The sequence below is a fragment of the Schistocerca americana genome, chromosome 3 (assembly GCF_021461395.2).
Source record: "Schistocerca americana isolate TAMUIC-IGC-003095 chromosome 3, iqSchAmer2.1, whole genome shotgun sequence".
Taxonomy (NCBI): Eukaryota; Metazoa; Arthropoda; class Insecta; order Orthoptera; family Acrididae; genus Schistocerca; species Schistocerca americana.
Genome location: NC_060121.1, coordinates 370192716 through 370211638, shown reverse-complemented (window position 1 = coordinate 370211638; position 18923 = coordinate 370192716). Strand labels below are relative to the sequence as shown.

General features: G+C 40.6%; 1 protein-coding gene across 1 annotated transcript in view; it reads right to left on the bottom strand.

The window, feature by feature from the left end:
• LOC124606090 (fatty acid synthase-like) overlaps positions 1-18923 on the bottom strand; it is a 448407-nt gene that overhangs the window by 46873 nt on the left and 382611 nt on the right. The window contains exon 30 of the mRNA XM_047138055.1: positions 10486-10750. Within this exon, the coding sequence (XP_046994011.1) occupies positions 10486-10750 (265 nt within the window). The remainder of the gene's footprint in view (positions 1-10485; positions 10751-18923) is intronic.

Here is an 18923-nt window from a genome sequence, read left to right as displayed (position 1 = left end):
ATGAATGTGATGGGAAGAAACTCTAATAACTGGTATGCTGGGATGTACCATCTGCCATGCACCTCACAGTGGTTTGCAGTTTATAGATGTAGATGTAGAAGGATTCCATAATTTAAGCAAAAGTCTCCATCTCTACATACAAAGTCACTTCCAAATTTAATCTCAACTGCTTCCTTAATAACAGTATCACAATAGTTGGAAGCGCATGCCAATATCTCTGTGTTTTTATATTTCATAGAGTGACAAGTCAAGGTAATGTTCAGTGATAGTAGATTTGGTTGGCTATTATAAGTTCAGTATTCTGATCCTCCATGTTCCTGATTGTCTGTTGAATGTATGAAATGGCACAACTGCAATGGATATGGTGAAAGTCCATTAAGATCGTCTTTAACAGTCCCTAAAAAGTCCCAGTACTATGATGTGGTTGAAAAACACACTTCACACCATGTTTACCACATAACATGACCAGCCCTGTTGGGAATCCTTCCTGTGTAAGGCAAAAATCTGCTAGACCTAGGTGTCACCTCATTATTCTCATAAATAACGAGGTGGTGCCTAACTCTATGGCTTTCTGCCTTATGCCGACAGAATTTGCAATGAGATTGGTCACAATGTATGGAAACAAAAGTGTGAAGCGTGGGTTTTGAGCTTGATCTAAGTTTAGGACCCTGTAGTGTCTACAAAGGATGTAAGGTGGGTGTCTGCTGTATGCCTTGCAGCTGTAGAATATCATACATTGGTCAGATTATTGGGATCATGGAGGACTGGTTTGGTTAGCATAAGTATGTCAGATGTGCAAATTTCCTATTGCAGAAAATTTCCCTGACACCAATCATCCGATGTAATATAACAACACAGAGATTTTGGCATCCATTTCCAACTACTGGGATAGGAAGCAGTTGAGATTCAATTAGAAAGTGGCCTTATAAACAGAGACAAAGGTTTTTGCAAAAATTCAGCTTGGAATCTTACTCTCTCCCTGGTCAAGCAACAGAAGGACAGAGTAAATGCTTCTTGCTCAATGTTTGGTAATTAATGTTTACTATCAATAACCTCTGACATTGGCTACCTTTGGTTGTGTGGTGGTGTTACCTGTTTATGGCCTGCAAGTTTGTAAGTTATCTCTATGCATATGTTGTACTACCGGGTTTGATCAGCATAGTCCTACATAAAAAAAAAAAATTGTTGTTGTTGTTGTGGTCTTCAGTCCTGAGACTGGTATGATGCAGCTCTCCATGCTACTCTATCCTGTGCAAGCTTCTTCATCTCCCAGTACCTACTGCAACCTACATCCTTGTGAATCTGCTTAGTGTATTCATCTCTTGGTCTCCCTCTACGATTTTTACCCTCCACGCTGCCCTCCAATGCTAAATTTGTGATCCCTTGATGCCTCAAAACATGTCCTACCAACCGATCCCTTCTTCTAGTCAAGTTGTGCCACAAACTTCTCTTCTCCCCAATCCTACTCAATACCTCCTCATTAGTTACGTGATCTACCCACCTTATCTTCAGCATTCTTCTGTAGCACCACATTTTGAAAGCTTCTATTCTCTTCTTGTCCAAACTGGTTATCGTCCATGTTTCACTTCCATACATGGCTACACTCCATACAAATACTTTCAGAAACGACTTCCTGACACTTAAATCTATACTCGATGTTAACAAATTTCTCTTCTTCAGAAACGATTTCCTTGCCATTGCCAGTCTACATTTTATATCCTCTCTACTTCGACCATCATCAGTTTTTTACTCCCTAAATAGCAAAACTCCTTTACTACTTTAAGTGTCTCATTTCCTAAACTAATCCCCTCAGCATCACCCGATTTAATTTGACTACATTCCATTATCCTCGTTTTGCTTTTGTTGATGTTCATCTTATATCCTCCTTTCAAGACACTGTCCATTTCATTCAACTGCTCTTCCAAGTCCTTTGCTGTCTCTGACAGAATTACAATGTCATCGGCGAACCTCAAAGTTTTTACTTCTTCTCCATGAATTTTAATACCTACTCCGATTTTTTCTTTTGTTTCCTTTACTGCTTGCTCAATATACAGATTGAATAACATCGGGGAGAGGCTACAACCCTGTCTCACCCCTTTCCCAACCACTGCTTCTCTTTCATGCCCCTCGACTCTTATAAGTGCCATCTGGTTTCTGTACAAATTGTAAATAGCCTTTCGCTCCCTGTATTTTACCCCTGCCACCTTCAGAATTTGAAAGAGAGTATTCCAGTTAACGTTGTCAAAAGCTTTCTCTAAGTCTACAAATGCTAGAAATGTAGGTTTGCCTTTTCTTAATCTTTCTTCTAAGATAAGTCGTAAGGTTAGTATTGCCTCACGTGTTCCAACATTTCTACGGAATCCAAACTGATCTTCCCCGAGGTCCTCTTCTGCCAGTTTTTCTATTCGTCTGTAAAGAATTCACGTTAGTATTTTGCAGCTGTGACTTATTAAACTGATAGTTCGGTAATTTTCACATCTGACAACACCTGCTTTCTTTGGGATTGGAATTATTATATTCTTCTTGAAGTCTGTGGGTATTTCGCCTGTCTGATACATCTTGCTCACCAGATGGTAGAGTTTTGTCATGACTGGCTCTCCCAAGGCCATCAGTAGTTCTAATGGAATGTTGTCTACTCCCGGGGCCTTGTTTCGACTCAGGTCTTTCAGTGCTCTGTCAAACTCTTCACGCAGTATCTTATCTCCCATTTCATCTTCATCTACATCCTCTTCCATTTCCATAATATTGTCCTCAAGTACATTGCCCTTGTATAAACCCTCTATATACTCCTTCCACCTTTCTGCCTTCCCTTCTTTGCTTAGAACTGGGTTGCCATCTGAGCTCTTGATATTCATACAAGTGGTTCTCTTCTCTCCAAAGATCTCTTTAATTTTCCTGTAGGCAGTATCTATCTTACCCCTAGTGAGACAAGTCTCTACATCCTTACATTTGTCCTCTAGCCATTCCTGCTTAGCCATTTTGCACTTCCTGTCGATCTCATTTTTGAGACGTTTGTATTCCTCTTTGCCTGCTTCATTTACTGCATTTTTATATTTTCTCCTTTCACCAATTAAATTCAATATTTCTTCTGTTACCCAAGGATTTCTATTAGCCCTCGTCTTTTTACCTACTTGATCCTCTGCTGCCTTCACTAAATAAAAATAAAAATAAAAATAAAAAAAAATTTTTAAAAATTTAAATTTTCTTGTACAACACTCTCTCATTGCATTTGTGCTTCGAAAACAGTGGGCTGTGCGCCTGTCAAAGTATCAGCAGTTTCTGAAGACATCACCAGGCAGCATTCCCATAATCCTTTTGAACATTTTATAAACTAAGTTTGATATATAATCTAAAAAATGGAAGTATTTTAATTTCATTTTGACTTGTTATATTTTCTGAAATATTGTTTGCTCGATGCCAATTGCATCAGACTGGGTCAGATTATTTTTCAGTTAACTAGAGCTCATACCATTCTCAGATTTATTTATACTGTTTTTGACACCTAGAGAAGCTCTTTGAAATTTGTAATGAAGTCAAGTTTTATGTTTTGATATTTACCTGTGACATTTTGAAAACACAAGTGAAATGTGACATGAAAGGTTGAGAAAAGAATTAATGAGATAAAAGAACTATTATCTCCAGGGCAAATTGTTTCATATCATGGACCAAGATTGGATATTATGCATATTTTCACCACTAGACACTGAGACCTTCTCAAAGTTAAGTAAATTCTCCTATATGTATGTTTAATTCGTTCTCTCTTAGGATTTAGAAATACATTGTTGCACAGTTCTTGGTTTCCAGTAACGTTGATGAGACTTGGATCTTAAAAGTTATATCTAGGGTAGTGTGTCATAAGCTAAAATCTTCTTCTTCTTCCTCAAATCTTTCTGCTTATGCAGGACATCCACAGAATGCTTTGAGACTAAAATCTTGTGCTGATTTGGTAGCATCCTTTTTGAGATACCTATCCAACAAGCAGTTAAATCAAGGTGTATTTCTTGAAAGTATGCAGTAGTAATATCCACTTATAAAAGTGAAGAGAAGCATGTGACATGTCTCCCTTTTTCCCATGTTCAGGTTGTCAGGCAGCTTAGATGTTCTCCATACATCTTTTGAAAACCTTCAATATCATCCTGACTAATAAAAAATCACACCTTTCAGGTTGTCTGTCATACGCTCAAGGGTGGCTGGAGAGCTGCATAGCCCAAATGGTGAAATTTTGAAGCATTCAGGTATTATGAAGGCAACGGAATGAGGCAGTGCAACTGTTAAGACAATGAGCTCATATTCAGGAGAGCGCAGTTGCTCTGTCCGGCTAAGCTGATTTGGGCAAATTCCAGGATGGTTTCTCTGCTGATCATCTGAGCTATCCTCATAGACTACCTGTCCTATTCCCATAAAGCATGTTATGTATGCTGTGCACTGTATATTTTGACCTACTGATTTTCATTGTGTTATCTTGAAAATTCCTATATCATTCTGAGAGGATTCTTGGATGAATAAAGATAAATACATAAATAATTTTTCCCTGGTCAGCACTGTCAACCTTGATTTACCAGTAGCCTGTCCACATATCTTCTGATGTGAAATATTTTGTTCCTTTCAAGCAGTCTGGGGTGTCTTCAATGCGCGGCAGTAGGTAAAATCTTTTTTCATGATTTTGTTGTCTTTGGTACAGAGCAGATAACACTTGCTGATGTTGTTCCTCAGTCATGACAGGTTCTATTGACAGTTTGATAGTAACTTCCAACAATGCATTGTCTCCAGGGACAGCAGAGCATGATTTTTCGTCGATGGCACTGAGCCAAGTAACTTTCTGCAATCAACAAAATATTCACAGTTTAACTGACACCTAGACTGATTATTTGAAGTCATCTCATTGATGACAGAAGGATAATACATCTTCAATGGCAAACAGCTGCCCCAAGCAATATTTCTTATGTTTGTGTACTGGATTAGCTTCATCATTCTGGAGTTCTGATGTTCCACAGATTTGAAAGCCTCTGTTCTGTCATTGATAGTTATTCTTGCAATATAAGTTCCTGCTCACTGGACATATTTCCCATGGGTGACCTTCAGCATGATTACTTTTGTACCATGGAATACAGCCTTCTTTAGCTGGTGACAATAAGCATTTGGCAACAAGCATTTGACATAACAGGAAAAAAACCTGGGTCTTCTAGCACCAGACATGTCAGCCATTGACAATATTCCGTGATATCTTGGTAAGTGTTGTCCATGAAACCAGAATATTACCAGGACATTGTTCTTAAGATGTGTAAATTCAGGAAACACATGGATTCCAAAACAACAGTAAGTAAATGTGACAAAGTAGCTCCTCAAGAGCCCATAGCCATTGCCCATCACTATACAGAAGTACCAGCCACTGCCTTGCTGTTGAAAACTATAAACTATTCAAGCATCAATGGAAGTGAGGCTCCCCCCCTCCCCCCCCCCCCCCCCCCTGCTTCATTTTGTGACCCAGTTGAATCATTTGAGCTATTCTGTCATGTCATTACTAGGACATCTGGAAAACACAGGTGAATGTTTCATGCGCAGCTGACTTATTGTTGTTTTGGAATAGATCGGTTTCCTGAATTTATGGATCTTAGGAACAATGTCGTAATAGTATTCTGGTTTCTGTCAATGTAGGTGGTGGCTTTTACATTGCCTAGTTGGAGCCACAGGGATACAGGTGTTTCACACTACCTGATGTGTCGACGAATATCATAGCATAACCACTATCAAGTCCAAATCCAAAAGTACGGTCATCAATTAAATACAACATCTAGTACAGAAAGTAAGTTTATTATTCACTCCACTGTGTAGACAGAACAGAACTGTCACCTGGAGTGAGGGTGGTGCTATTTATAAAAAGCCAGAATATTCCAGAATATCCAAACATTGCATATACAAGGGGGGACCCAAAAGAAACTGGATTGTTGTCATAAAAAATTTATTGATGAACCTTTTCACAAAATTACTTCAGTCACCTTCAAAATACTCTCCATTACATGTGATACACTTGTCAAGTCTCTTTTCCCACTGTTGGAAGCATGTTTGGAACTCTTCAAGTTTGGTATTGTCCAGTGCCCTTTGCGAAGCTGTTTCTACCGCCTCCACATCGTCATAATGCTCCCCTTTTAGCGTTTTTTTCATTCGTGGATATAGGAAAAAGTCGCACGGGGCTGGGTAATGACAGACCACCTCTGAGATGCCAAATAGTGGGTCACTCGTAAGGCCGTGTGTGCTGGAGTGTTGTCGTGATGCAGAAACCAGTCACCTGATTGCCAAAGTTCCGGGCGTTTCCTCCTCACATCCTCTCCCAGACGCCTTAAAACATCCAAGTAAAAGTGCTGGTTAACAGTCTGGCCAGGGGGTATGAATTCCCGATGCACAGTTCCACAAACATCAAAAAAGACAATGATCATCGTCTTCACATTTGACCTCACTTGTGTTGCTTTTTTTGGTCTAGGAGAGTTGGGAATCCTCCACTGGCTTGATGCTTGCTTGGTTTCTGGGTCATACCCATAACACCAACTCTCATCCCCTGTAATGACTTTGTTCAAGAAGTTTGGAACACGTGAAATTTCTGTTTTCACGTCCTGACACACATTCATGCAGATGGTTTTTTGCTCCTGTGTGAGAAGGCGTGGAACAAATTTAACAGCAACATATCTCATGTGCAAATCCTCACTCAAGATCAGCTGGCACGAGCTCCAACTGATTCCTGTCTCTGCTGAAATTTGGTCGATCGTTTGGCGATGATCCTCATTGATCTTTTGGCGTACCTTTTCAATGTTCTCCTCATTTTGCGATGTTGAAGAGTGTCCAGAACGAGCTTGGTCTTCAACACACTCCTCACCATGTTTAAAGCACCCAAACCACTCGAAAACCTGTGTGCAGCTCTTAGTGTCCTCCTGGAAAGCTTCCTGAAACATTTGGTGTGTCTCCATTGCAGTTTTTTTAAGCAGGAAACAAAATTTCACACACTTCTTTGTTCTTTTAAAGTTGCCATAACGACTTCGGAGAGGTAACCCGCCAATAGTCAGAGAAACACAATACCACACATGCACATTCAGCTCTACACTGACGCCGTCTGCACACTGTTTCATGAAGGTCTCTACTAACACCATCTAGCGCGAGGACCCTGCACTACGTCTACGAATGGCAGCGCCCTCAGAATCCAGTTTCTTTTGGGTCCCCCCTCGTGAATGTAATTTTTAGAATCTTCTCGAAATGATAAATACTACAAAACAAAAATTTCTGGTGATCCGAATTTGAATCTGCAGCACATCAGCCAGCAACATTAACCACTATTCAAAACAGCATGCAGCATAGGTTGTGGAAAAATTGCAGTCGTACGATACTATGTTTTTCCACTTCATGACATGCACAGTTTGACAGTTCTGAACATTTACAGCAAACTGCCAATATTTGTGCCACTTTGAAATCTTACCAAGTTCTGACTGATTATTTGAGCAACTTTTATCAGACTGAATTTCATTATAAATAACTAACTGCATCAACTGCAAGAAGTATGAGGTTATCAGCATTGTCTGCAACATAGTTAATGTACAGTACTAAACACATCCTGGGGCATGCCTAAATTGCTTTTACATCTATTGATGACTAACCATCTGAGATAACAGGCTGTATTCTCCCTACCAAGAGATGTTCAAGCCAGTCACAAGCTTTGCTTGATAACTCATACATTCACACTTTTGTGAACAAGTATTGCTACAATACTGAGTCAAATATACACTCCTGGAAATTGAAATAAGAACACCGTGAATTCATTGTCCCAGGAAGGGGAAACTTTATTGACACATTCCTGGGGTCAGATACATCACATGATCACACTGACAGAACCACAGGCACATAGACACAGGCAACAGAGCATGCACAATGTCGGCACTAGTACAGTGTATATCCACCTTTTGCAGCAATGCAGGCTGCTATTCTCCCATGGAGACGATCGTAGAGATGCTGGATGTAGTCCTGTGGAACAGCTTGCCATGCCATTTCCACCTGGCGCCTCAGTTGGACCAGCATTCGTGCTGGACGTGCAGACCGCGTGAGACGACGCTTCATCCAGTCCCAAACATGCTCAATGGGGGACAGATCCGGAGATCTTGCTGGCCAGGGTAGTTGACTTACACCTTCTAGAGCACGTTGGGTGGCACGGGATACATGCGGACGTGCATTGTCCTGTTGGAACAGCAAGTTCCCTTGCCGGTCTAGGAATGGTAGAACGATGGGTTCGATGACGGTTTGGATGTACCGTGCACTATTCAGTGTCCCCTCGACGATCACCAGTGGTGTACGGCCAGTGTAGGAGATCGCTCCCCACACCATGATGCCGGGTGTTGGCCCTGTGTGCCTCGGTCGCATGCAGTCCTGATTGTGGCGCTCACCTGCACGGCACCAAACACGCATACGACCATCATTGGCACCAAGGCAGAAGCGACTCTCATCGCTGAAGACGAGACGTCTCCATTCGTCCCTCCATTCATGCCTGTCGCGACACCACTGGAGGCGGGCTGCACGATGTTGGGGCGTGAGCGGAAGACGGCCTAACGGTGTGCGGGACCGTAGCCCAGCTTCATGGAGACGGTTGCGAATGGTCCTCACCGATACCCCAGGAGCAACAGTGTCCCTAATTTGCTGGGAAGTGGCGGTGCGGTCCCCTACGGCACTGCGTAGGATCCTACGGTCTTGGCGTGCATCTGTGCGTCGCTGCAGTCCGGTCCCAGGTCAACGGGCATGTGCACCTTCCGCCGACCACTGGTGACAACATCGATGTACTGTGGAGACCTCACGCCCCACGTGTTGAGCAATTCGGCGGTACGTCCACCCGGCCTCCCGCATGCCCACTATACGCCCTCGCTCAAAGTCCATCAACTGCACATACGGTTCACGTCCACGCTGTCGCGGCATGCTACCAGTGTTAAAGACTACGATGGAGCTCCGTATGCCACGGCAAACTGGCTGACACTGACGGCGGCGGTGCACAAATGCTGCGCAGCTAGCGCCATTCGACGGCCAACACCGCAGTTCCTGGTGTGTCCGCTGTGCCGTGCGTGTGATCATTGCTTGTACAGCCCTCTCGCAGTGTCCGGAGCAAGTATGGTGGGTCTGACACACCGGTGTCAATGTGTTCTTTTTTCCATTTCCAGGAGTGTATTTCAGAAATCAGGAAATAATGCGTCTCTCTGCTTGCTTTGAGTCATGGCTCTCAGGATGATATGTGGTAAATGTGTGAGTTGGGTTTTCTCTGACTGATGTTTCCAGAATCTATGCACAATGGCATGGAGGGGGTGGGGTGGGGGTGGGGGGGGGGGGGGTGAGGGTCATTCTGTTCAGGATATCTCATTCTGTTCAATCTCAGAATATGTTCTAAGATTCTAGAATGGACTGATGTTGATGATATTGGATAGTAGATTTGTGCTTCACTTCTGGCACCCTTCTTGCAGCCAAGTATGTCTCACCAATGCTTTGTGCCCTATGATGTGCATAACTTTTGGCTCATCAGATCTACAATACGTTGTGGTTAAAATAGGGCTAACTCATCTGCAAGTTCAGCATAGAATCTGACAGAAATTCCAACACACGTGCAAGAACTGGATCAGGGCAAAGGAACATCTGAAAATGGCGTTCAGCATTTTTGCTTTTGATTTTGTTTGCTATCCACTATTCAGCTCACCCATGATTGTCTGTGCACTGGCCTTGGTACCACTAACAGTCTTTACATATGACCAGAATTTCTTTTGAGTTTTGTGAGAGATCCTTTGGTAATATTCAGCTATGGTAGTCACTGAAGGCTTCAGACATTGTCCTCTTAATAGACAAATGTGTTTCATTTAGCTTTCTTCTGTCTATAGCCCTATGCTTTATCTTACACCTACTATGCAGTGTCTCTGTTTCTTTAAAAGTTTATTTACAATGACTGTATACATGGAGGGTCCCTCCAACCATGAACTGTTCTATTAAATTCCTACCTATAAGGTGCATGATCAATTATTGATATAAATTGGGGCCATAGTCCTACTACATGCTACTCTTCAATGCTAAATGTTTCAAGTTCCTATTGACATATGATGCAACTGCCTCATTATCTAGTTTGCTGAATATATAAATCCTTCTACTTGCTTTAAGTGCCCTTTGTACTTGTTGCTACAGCTGGCTCATTGTCACTGATACCAGTTGCGATGTTGACATTCTAAAAGAGGTCAGGTCTATTTGTAGACATTAGATCCAATATATTTCCATCATGAGTGGGCTTCTGAACAATTTCCTTCTGCGCTTAAATCTTTGAAGTTTAGAATTATTTTACCACCACACTGTTACGGTAACAAACCATCTAACAAACATGTTATGTGACACTAGAAGTAATAATATTATGTACTGGACTGTCATATGGTTGACAAAGAGAAAATAGTATTCAATATGAAGTATATAAAATTCAATTTGTTAACTAACCTAGAATTTTAGTAATGTTGGTTAACAGTTTATCATTTCTTTGATGTCCTCTGATGGAAATACCAGTATCTTTGGTGATCAAAATACATCTTGCTACACTTTCTTCATGATTTAGCATTAGCTTTTCAAGTTCCATCATGCAGGAGGCTATTGTTTGATGTTTTACTCCAAAACGAAATTCCAAATCAGCTGCAAGTCCAACATCAGCAATTGGTCCCCACTGAATAGCTAAACCAGGTAATCCAGATTCTCTGCGGTATTCAACCTAAAAATAAAACAGTTGCAATAAATTAGAAATTAGCGTTCACTGAGACATCTTCTACCCCTTTAATGAAATAGTTATTCTCAGTTAGTGGTGCATATCCTCCCAAAAGGCAAAGGTCCTGCATCCAAATACCAGTCTAGCACATAGTTTTAATCCTCACTTTGTATGAAGAAACCAAGTCACTGCTGCATCAAGCAATTACCAAACCTACTTTTTTTTGTGGAGTAATAGAAATGAAAGAGAAACAAAAGAGAAAAATCTCAAATACAAAAGAAAAGGAAAAGCTTCAAAACACTGCATTTATTACTCTCACTCATTAAAAATCACTATTAAGAGATTTTTGTGAGAAATGGAAGCTTGTCAACTGCATTCAGGATTAATTGATTTATATGGTGTCCCCACTTGCTACAGTGGTAACTTCTGGCACTAACAATCAACAGTATCGTTTTTCTATTTATTAAGTGTTAAGAATTGGCTGCACAATATAATGGCTTGAAGAACTTGAAAGAACTTGAAGTGCAGTGTTACGTACGGCATAATACTATGTGCAAGATATTACTATTTTTAAATGATTATCTATGACATAATCCTTGACTTATATTTTCTCTTTGTTTTATATATGTTTTATTCTGTTGCTGAATGTGCTATTAAATGGAGTGATGTGAGTTTTCATTTGGTTTATATGTTGCAATAAAATTAATTTATCTAGTTCCACAACAATTGGCGACCCTGATGGTCACTGACCTGAAATTCAATGAACATACACATCAACGGCATCACACATCTTCTGCAAACCATTTCACTATAAGTAACGATATTCTGCAGAATATCTGCTATTGTGCCTGACACCCAATGCACAGACGGTAATGACAGTGTGTGCCAGCGATCTAGATGCACTCGAGCAAATCGCAGATCACAAAACAGAAACATATTTGTCAATGTACGTTGCAACAGTTTGCCCACAGCCTCAGGCAGATAACACCCTCACCATGCTACAAGCACAGGTTGCCAAGCTCACTGAGCATGTTGCTACACTACAGACCCACACTACCAGTCACCTACCTCATCGTCATTGCTCACAGGGAAATCAAAGCCGCTAACCTTCGTCAGCCAGAATCTGCTTGTACCACCGACAGTATGGTTCCGAAGTGGAGAGCTGTAGCCCACTATGTAAACAGGAAAACTCAGCAAGAAGTCACTGAAGAAGGCCAATGGCTCTCCAAACAGCAGCCATTAAGCGTTTGTAATGGAACATGGCACAAAGCTACCGTTTTTCGTAGACTCAGTTGCTGATGTGTCAGTCTATCCCGCTGCCCATCTAATGAGTCACAACTGTGATGACTGCTACCTTTTCATCGCTAATGCTTCATAATTGCAATTTATGGTCATGTCACAATGGCACTGAACTTAGGCCTGTGGTGCAAATTAGAATGACACTTCATTGCACAGGACATGACACATCTCATACTTAGAGTGGATTATTTTTATCATTTTTGGACTCCTTTCTAACCTCCATCACTGACACCCTCTTGACACCACTTTGAAACTAGCATGTCAAGGGCAAACACATCATGTGGAAGACACAGTAGTGTAGATGATTACTGGTGATACTCCATTCACAGAGTTCATCAGACAATTCCTGGAGATGCTCATCAGACAGTGCTTGGAGATCACATGCCAGAATCCCATAGTAGCACCTATGTAGCACTTGACAATGCGCTATATTTTGGCTACACCCGCTCGACTGCACCACTTGATACCCCAGAAACTGAAGATACTGAAGCAGTAATTCTCATCCATGCTTGCACAAGGAATCTGATGCCCATTGAGCACTAGTTGGTCATCTCCACTACATGTGGTCCCAAAGAAGAATAATGGATAGTTTCCATGTGGTGACTATAGACAGCTAAATGCCAGAGCCATTTCAGATTGATATCCAGTACCACATATCAAAGATTTTACATTCCCAGCAAGCTCATCTTTCCCACAATGGACTTGGTTTGTGCATTCTACCAGCATCGGAAGACATTGCTGGGACTGCCGCCTGAATATGGTTCATGAATAAAGTCGCACCCAACTTAGACTTTTGTCCTGTGTATTTTGATGACATCCTGGCCACTTCAAACCTAGAGGCATAACACCTGTCACTCTTATGACAGATCTTCACTCGCCTATGTACACATGGACTGCTCATCAACCCATTGGGGGGGCATCATCAGAGCAGCTGAAGTACAATTCCTAGGCTATACTATCAATGTGCAAGGGATACGGCCACAACAAGAGAAAGTAGAAGCTATCCTTCAACTTCCTATAGTGAAAGACAGTTAAGGAATTATGACAGTTCCGTGACGTAACCAATTTTTCTTGTCAGTTGGTTTGCAATCTTGCACTCCTAGAAGCACTCGTGAATAAATTTGTGCGTGGTGCACTGAAGTCAAAGGACAAACTCCAATGGAATAGTGAAGCCTAGTTGGCATTTACCAAGCTGAAGACTCTCACAGCAGAAGCTACTCTTTCAGTGCACCCAGTTCTGCATGTGCCTCTCACCCTGACTGTTGATGCATCTACTGCTGTAATTGGTGCTACACCACAACGACGAAATAGATGAGCACTGGCAGCTTTTAGCCTTTTTCTGTAAAAAATTATTGCTGTATCAACAGAACTGACTGCAAACTGTATGCTGCTATTAAGAAATTTTGTCACATGTTGGAGGGACAGCAGTTCACTCTCATCACAGAACATACGAGGTGCATTCAAGTTCTAAGGCCTCCGATTTTTTTTCTCCGACTGGAAAGAGATAGAAACATGCGCATTGTTTTAAAATGAGGCTGCGTTCATTGTCAATACATCCCAGAGATGGCAGCACCGTATAGCAGATGGAATTTTACCGTCAGCGGCGAGAATGAGAACTGTTTTAAATACTTAAAATGGCGACGTTTTCCTTACTTGAACAGTGTGCAATCATTCGTTTTCTGAATTTGCAAGGTGTGAAACCAATTGAAATTCATCGACAGTTGAAGGAGACATGTGGTGATGGAGTTATGGATGTGTCGAAAGTGCGTTCGTGGGTGCGACAGTTTAGTGAAGGCAGAACATCGTGTGACAACAAACCGAAACAATTTTGGGCTCGCACAAGCCGGTCTGACGACATGATTGAGAAAGTGGAGAGAATTGTTTTGGGGGATCGCCGAATGACTGTTGAACAGATTGCCTCCAGAGTTGGCATTTATGTGGGTTCTATGCATACAATCCTGCATGACGACCTGAAAATGCGAAAAGTGTCATCCAGGTGGGTGCCACGAATGCTGACGGACGACCACATGGCTGCCCGTGTGGCATGTTGCCAAGCAATGTTGACGCGCAATGACAGCATGAATGGGACTTTCTTTTCGTTGGTTTTGACAATGGATGAGACGTGGATGCCATTTTTCAATCCAGAAACAAAGCGCCAGTCAGCTCAATGGACGCACACAGATTCACCGCCACCAAAAAAATTTCGGGTAACCGCCAGTGCTGAAAAACTGATGGTGTCCATGTTCTGGGACAGCGAGGGCATAATCCTTACCCATTGCGTTCCAAAGGGCACTACGGTAACAGGTGCATCCTACGAAAATGTTTTGAAGAACAAATTCCTTCCTGCACTGCAACAAAAACGTCCGGGAAGGGCTGCGCATGCGCTGTTTCACGAAGACAATGCACCCGCACATCGAGCTAACGTTACGCAACAGTTTCTTCGTGATAACAACTTCGAAGTGATTCCTCATGCTCCCTACTCACCTGACCTGGCTCCTAGTGACTTCTGGCTTTTTCCAACAATGAAAGACACTCTTTGTGGCCGCACATTCACCAGCCGTGCTGCTATTGCCTCAGTGATTTTCCAGTGGTCAAAACACACTCCTAAAGCAGCCTTCGCCGCTGCCATGGAATCATGGCATCAGTGTTGTCAAAAATGTGTACGTCTGCAGGGCGATTACGTCGAGAAGTAACGCCACTTTTGTCGATTTCGGGTGAGTAGTTAATTAGGAAAAAAATTGGAGACCTTAGAACTTGAATGCACCTCGTAAAACACTGACATATGCCTTCTGCCATCCTGAGAATGCGTCCTTGTGTCAGCAGTGGCATACTGTGGTACATTTCTTCCTCCAAATCACGGATTTGAACATGTCCAGCTAGACCTCAGAGTACCTCTCCCACCACCAGAAGGATGCACCTACTGCCCTACAGCCATCAATTGTTTTACAAGCTGCCTCGAGGCGTTCTTGACTGCTGACATAACTTTCAAAACTGCCACAAATGTGTTCTTTTGGAGATAAGATTTCACTGATGAAAAGCATGAGGTCAATTATTTGATGTCAAAAAGAAAAGCTGAAGAAATATGAATGAGATGCAGTTGGCCTAGATGGAAGATTAATACATGTTTCATTCAAACAGGTACCATATTGTTCAATACCAAATGAAACTAATATTTTGTAAAAATATATGCTAACACTATTGAATTAGGAAGGGAATGTTGAAACAAATCTATACTTTACTGATATCTGTAGAGTAGTAAACAATGATACAGCAGTGTCACAAATCCCTCAATATCATTCTCATTCTAAGTATATTTTGTTGCATTTAAAATACATATTTTCTTTGTGTGAGTTTGTAAATCCATTATGATGTACAGTAACTATTTTTTTTTTGAAAATTCATTTATCGCATTATTTTTTTTCGATATATATGTTTCTTCTTACTTTCACCTAGTTACTGAAAACATCAATTATCCTATAAGATCATTGCTTTCTATATCAGTTATAATCAAATAAACTTATTCTTGCCAAATCGAAAATAATAAAAATCCATTATAAAATCTACATTTAAAAGAATTATCCAACAATTTATATTTTACAAAATATAGTTGTCATTCAAATATTATTTTCTACATAAAAGTTACTGCAATTGAACTGTATTGTTATCTAAGAAACTCTGTGAGCTGTTGTTTTACTTTGTGATATTCGGTTAGTTGGTATGTGGAGAGTTGGTACGAAGAGTTCATTGTAAACAGACACAGTGAGGCAAGACTGGAACTTCTTTCGATTGCACTCAAGTACAATGCATTCATAAAGTTATGTCGATGTACAAAAAGTGTCCGCACTCAAGATGTGATTTGCCAAATATGTGAAATATATAAAAGTGGTTCTTTAAAAAGTGTTTCATTTACAATGTAACAAGTTTAACCACTTATATTAATTCAGGCATGAACAGTACTTCATTATTAACCTTACTGTTTGGTGAGTGGATTGAATAGATTTTGTTCTGAAATGTGACAAACTCTGGCTTCTCTCACTGAGAATATACACCATTTTATCACAGGACAGCAAGCAACATCACATTTACTTCAATATCAAGAGAATTAAGGTGAGTACAATTTTTTAACTTCAGATTTCAACAACACTTAATTAACATAAGTAGCATCCATCTGCACTCCTCATCCCATGAAGTGATCTGTAAACATTTCTGTGACTATTACTGTAGACAGAAATTTTGAAGAAATAATTTTAGTCAGTTGGCTATCATCACTGTTGAATTAAACTATGAGACAGGGTTGTTTAAATGTGTGGGCTCTGTCTGAGATCATATGCAGCTCAGGCCCAAGCTGCCAGAGCTGACCGTGATGTATGCATGAGGTGTGCTTACTTGTGTGAATGAATCATATGTGTTCCTCTTTTTCTGATGAAACCTAGTAGTGTTTTGAGAATTTCCGCATAAATTCAAGAACCACTCACCCTTTGACCATCTTGAACACATGATATTTTAAATATAAGTGTGAGAGAGCCTATCTACTGCGTGTCACCTGTCTGTGTGTGCAGGTCTGAAGTGTGTTGTAGACCGGCGGTTGAACAGCACTGACAAATGTTTGCCAGTCGCACCATGGAAGTTTAATGAAAGAACATGGCAGACTCAAGAAACTTCCATGTTATTCCACACTGCCATATAACTTTGAATACTGCAGTGAAAAAAAAGAAGAATAGTTGAAATATTGTTAAAATGATGCTCGTTTTGGACTTGGAGAGGATAAGACGTGTATTCCGATTCAGGATGAGAATGGACATGGTTTTTAAGCCAACTTTCTCTTATGTGTAAATGAACTTTGTTTCTAACTTTTGGATATATGAGGAGACTTACTTGACAATGTTTGTTTATGTGGAGAATAAGATTTGTAAAAGTTTGATGTTTAAATATACATCGTTAAGTGAAGCAAAAGAAACTGTGTACGTCTGCTTATTTTTATAAGTAGAAAGAGTCTTGAGAAATTCCTGTTCCTAGCAAATATACTTCAGAGAAGAAGAGAAAAGGAGGTTGCAGCAGCAAGCTAACCAGCAAGGAAAGTTGGCTGACAATCTCAAGTAAGTCATATCGTTAAGGAAGTGGGAGTTTACACACATACTTCAACACTTTAAGTCATCCAAAGCATTAGAACATGCAACCAGTGAAAAAGGACTCAAAAAACAGGAATTCTAAGACCAAAAAACGAGAAAAGTGGATGTTGTATGTTGCCATAGCAACTAAACCAAACACGATAAAGAATTTACTCCGAGACTTCAGGACATGCCCGAGTATTCAAAAGAGAAAAAAATTGAATTGAGAAATAGTGAAGAAGATTCTAGTGTGTTTCCTTAAGAAGAAATACGCTGAGATCACTTTGACTCAGAAGATCAGGTGCGGAGAATCGATAGCTCTCACACACATCGAGGGGATGCACATGCGGAAACCAACATTCGACACCACCAGCACCAGTTGCTGTTCACCAGTGCTGACCCACTTCCACTTCTGCTCACCAACACCTATGCAGAAACCAATGACCAATGCCACTGGCACCAATTGCTGTTCACAGGTGCTGATTACACATTCACTCATCGATGCAGCCCAAATTCTACGCCGGGTGAGCGTGAAGCAGAACTTCATTGTTTAAATACAATGTGGTAGAAACTGATGCATGAACTACATTAGTGTAGTTATTATGCTTAAATTTAATTTTTAAATGCTCACAAGGTCCAAAGTGGGTAAAATTATGAATAACGAACAGCAAGTTGGGGAAACTCAAGAACCAACAATGGCTGTGAGAGTTACGAAAGAAGGACCTAACTGGTCGCAGTTAGTAAATTTGACCACAACTTTAAATGATAAATTAGAAGATCAAAGTACTCAATTAAATACTAAATTAGATGACCAGAGGACAGTTTCAATTGCTCAAAATGCTACTTTAAGTAAGGAACTAAATGCAACTCAAAGTAAAGAAGTAGGATTAGTAATTCTAGTTTAAATGCTCAGAGTTAAGTTCTAAATAACCAGAGTGAAATGTTTAGTAGTGGAGCAACAAACCTAGGTTTGTTAAATGCCAAAGTTGATGCACATCGTTAAGTGAAGCAAAAGAAACTGCTTACGTCTGCTTATTTTTATAAGTAGAAAGAGTCTTGAGAAATTCCTGTTCCTAGCAAGTATACTTTGGCGAAGATGAGAATAGGAGGCTGCAGCAGCAAGCTAACCAGCAAGGAAAGTCAGCTGACAATCTCAAGTGAGTCGTATCGTTAAGGAAGTGGGAGTCTACACATATACTTCACCACTTTTAAGTCGTCCAGAGTGCTAGAAGCTGTGGCTGAGAGCTTTGTGTAAATGTCTTTTAATTGTGCCTGTCTGCCAATTGATATGTCATCTTTACAGTAATTAGCAATCTATCTTTTGCTACATTGTTGATATTCCTAGCTGCAGGTTCTAATGTTTAATTTTACATTAAAAATAATTATTTTTGGTTTGGTCAACTAAAAATGAAACAGTGTGTTCACTCTAAATGTAGTATGTGTCTTACAGTCGATAGAAAATCCTTTCATCTTCTTCTGAAATGTAAATATGATTACATGCACAGTGTAAAATCTATGGTTATGTTACTGGGAACTTATTACCATGTTTTGTACTTAGTCTTAGTAGCTGCTGGAACTGACACCTTGCTTAAAGTCTTTTACTGTCTTGAAAAATTTTCCCTTTTATTATGTCATACCTTTCTACTACACTAATCTTAAGACGAAAATAGCTTTAGAAACCTACGTCTGACTTTCTTGGAAAGAAAAAAAAAAAAAAAAAAAACTGGTGAAACAGACATGCTGAGGAGAATTCAATAATGATATGAGTACTA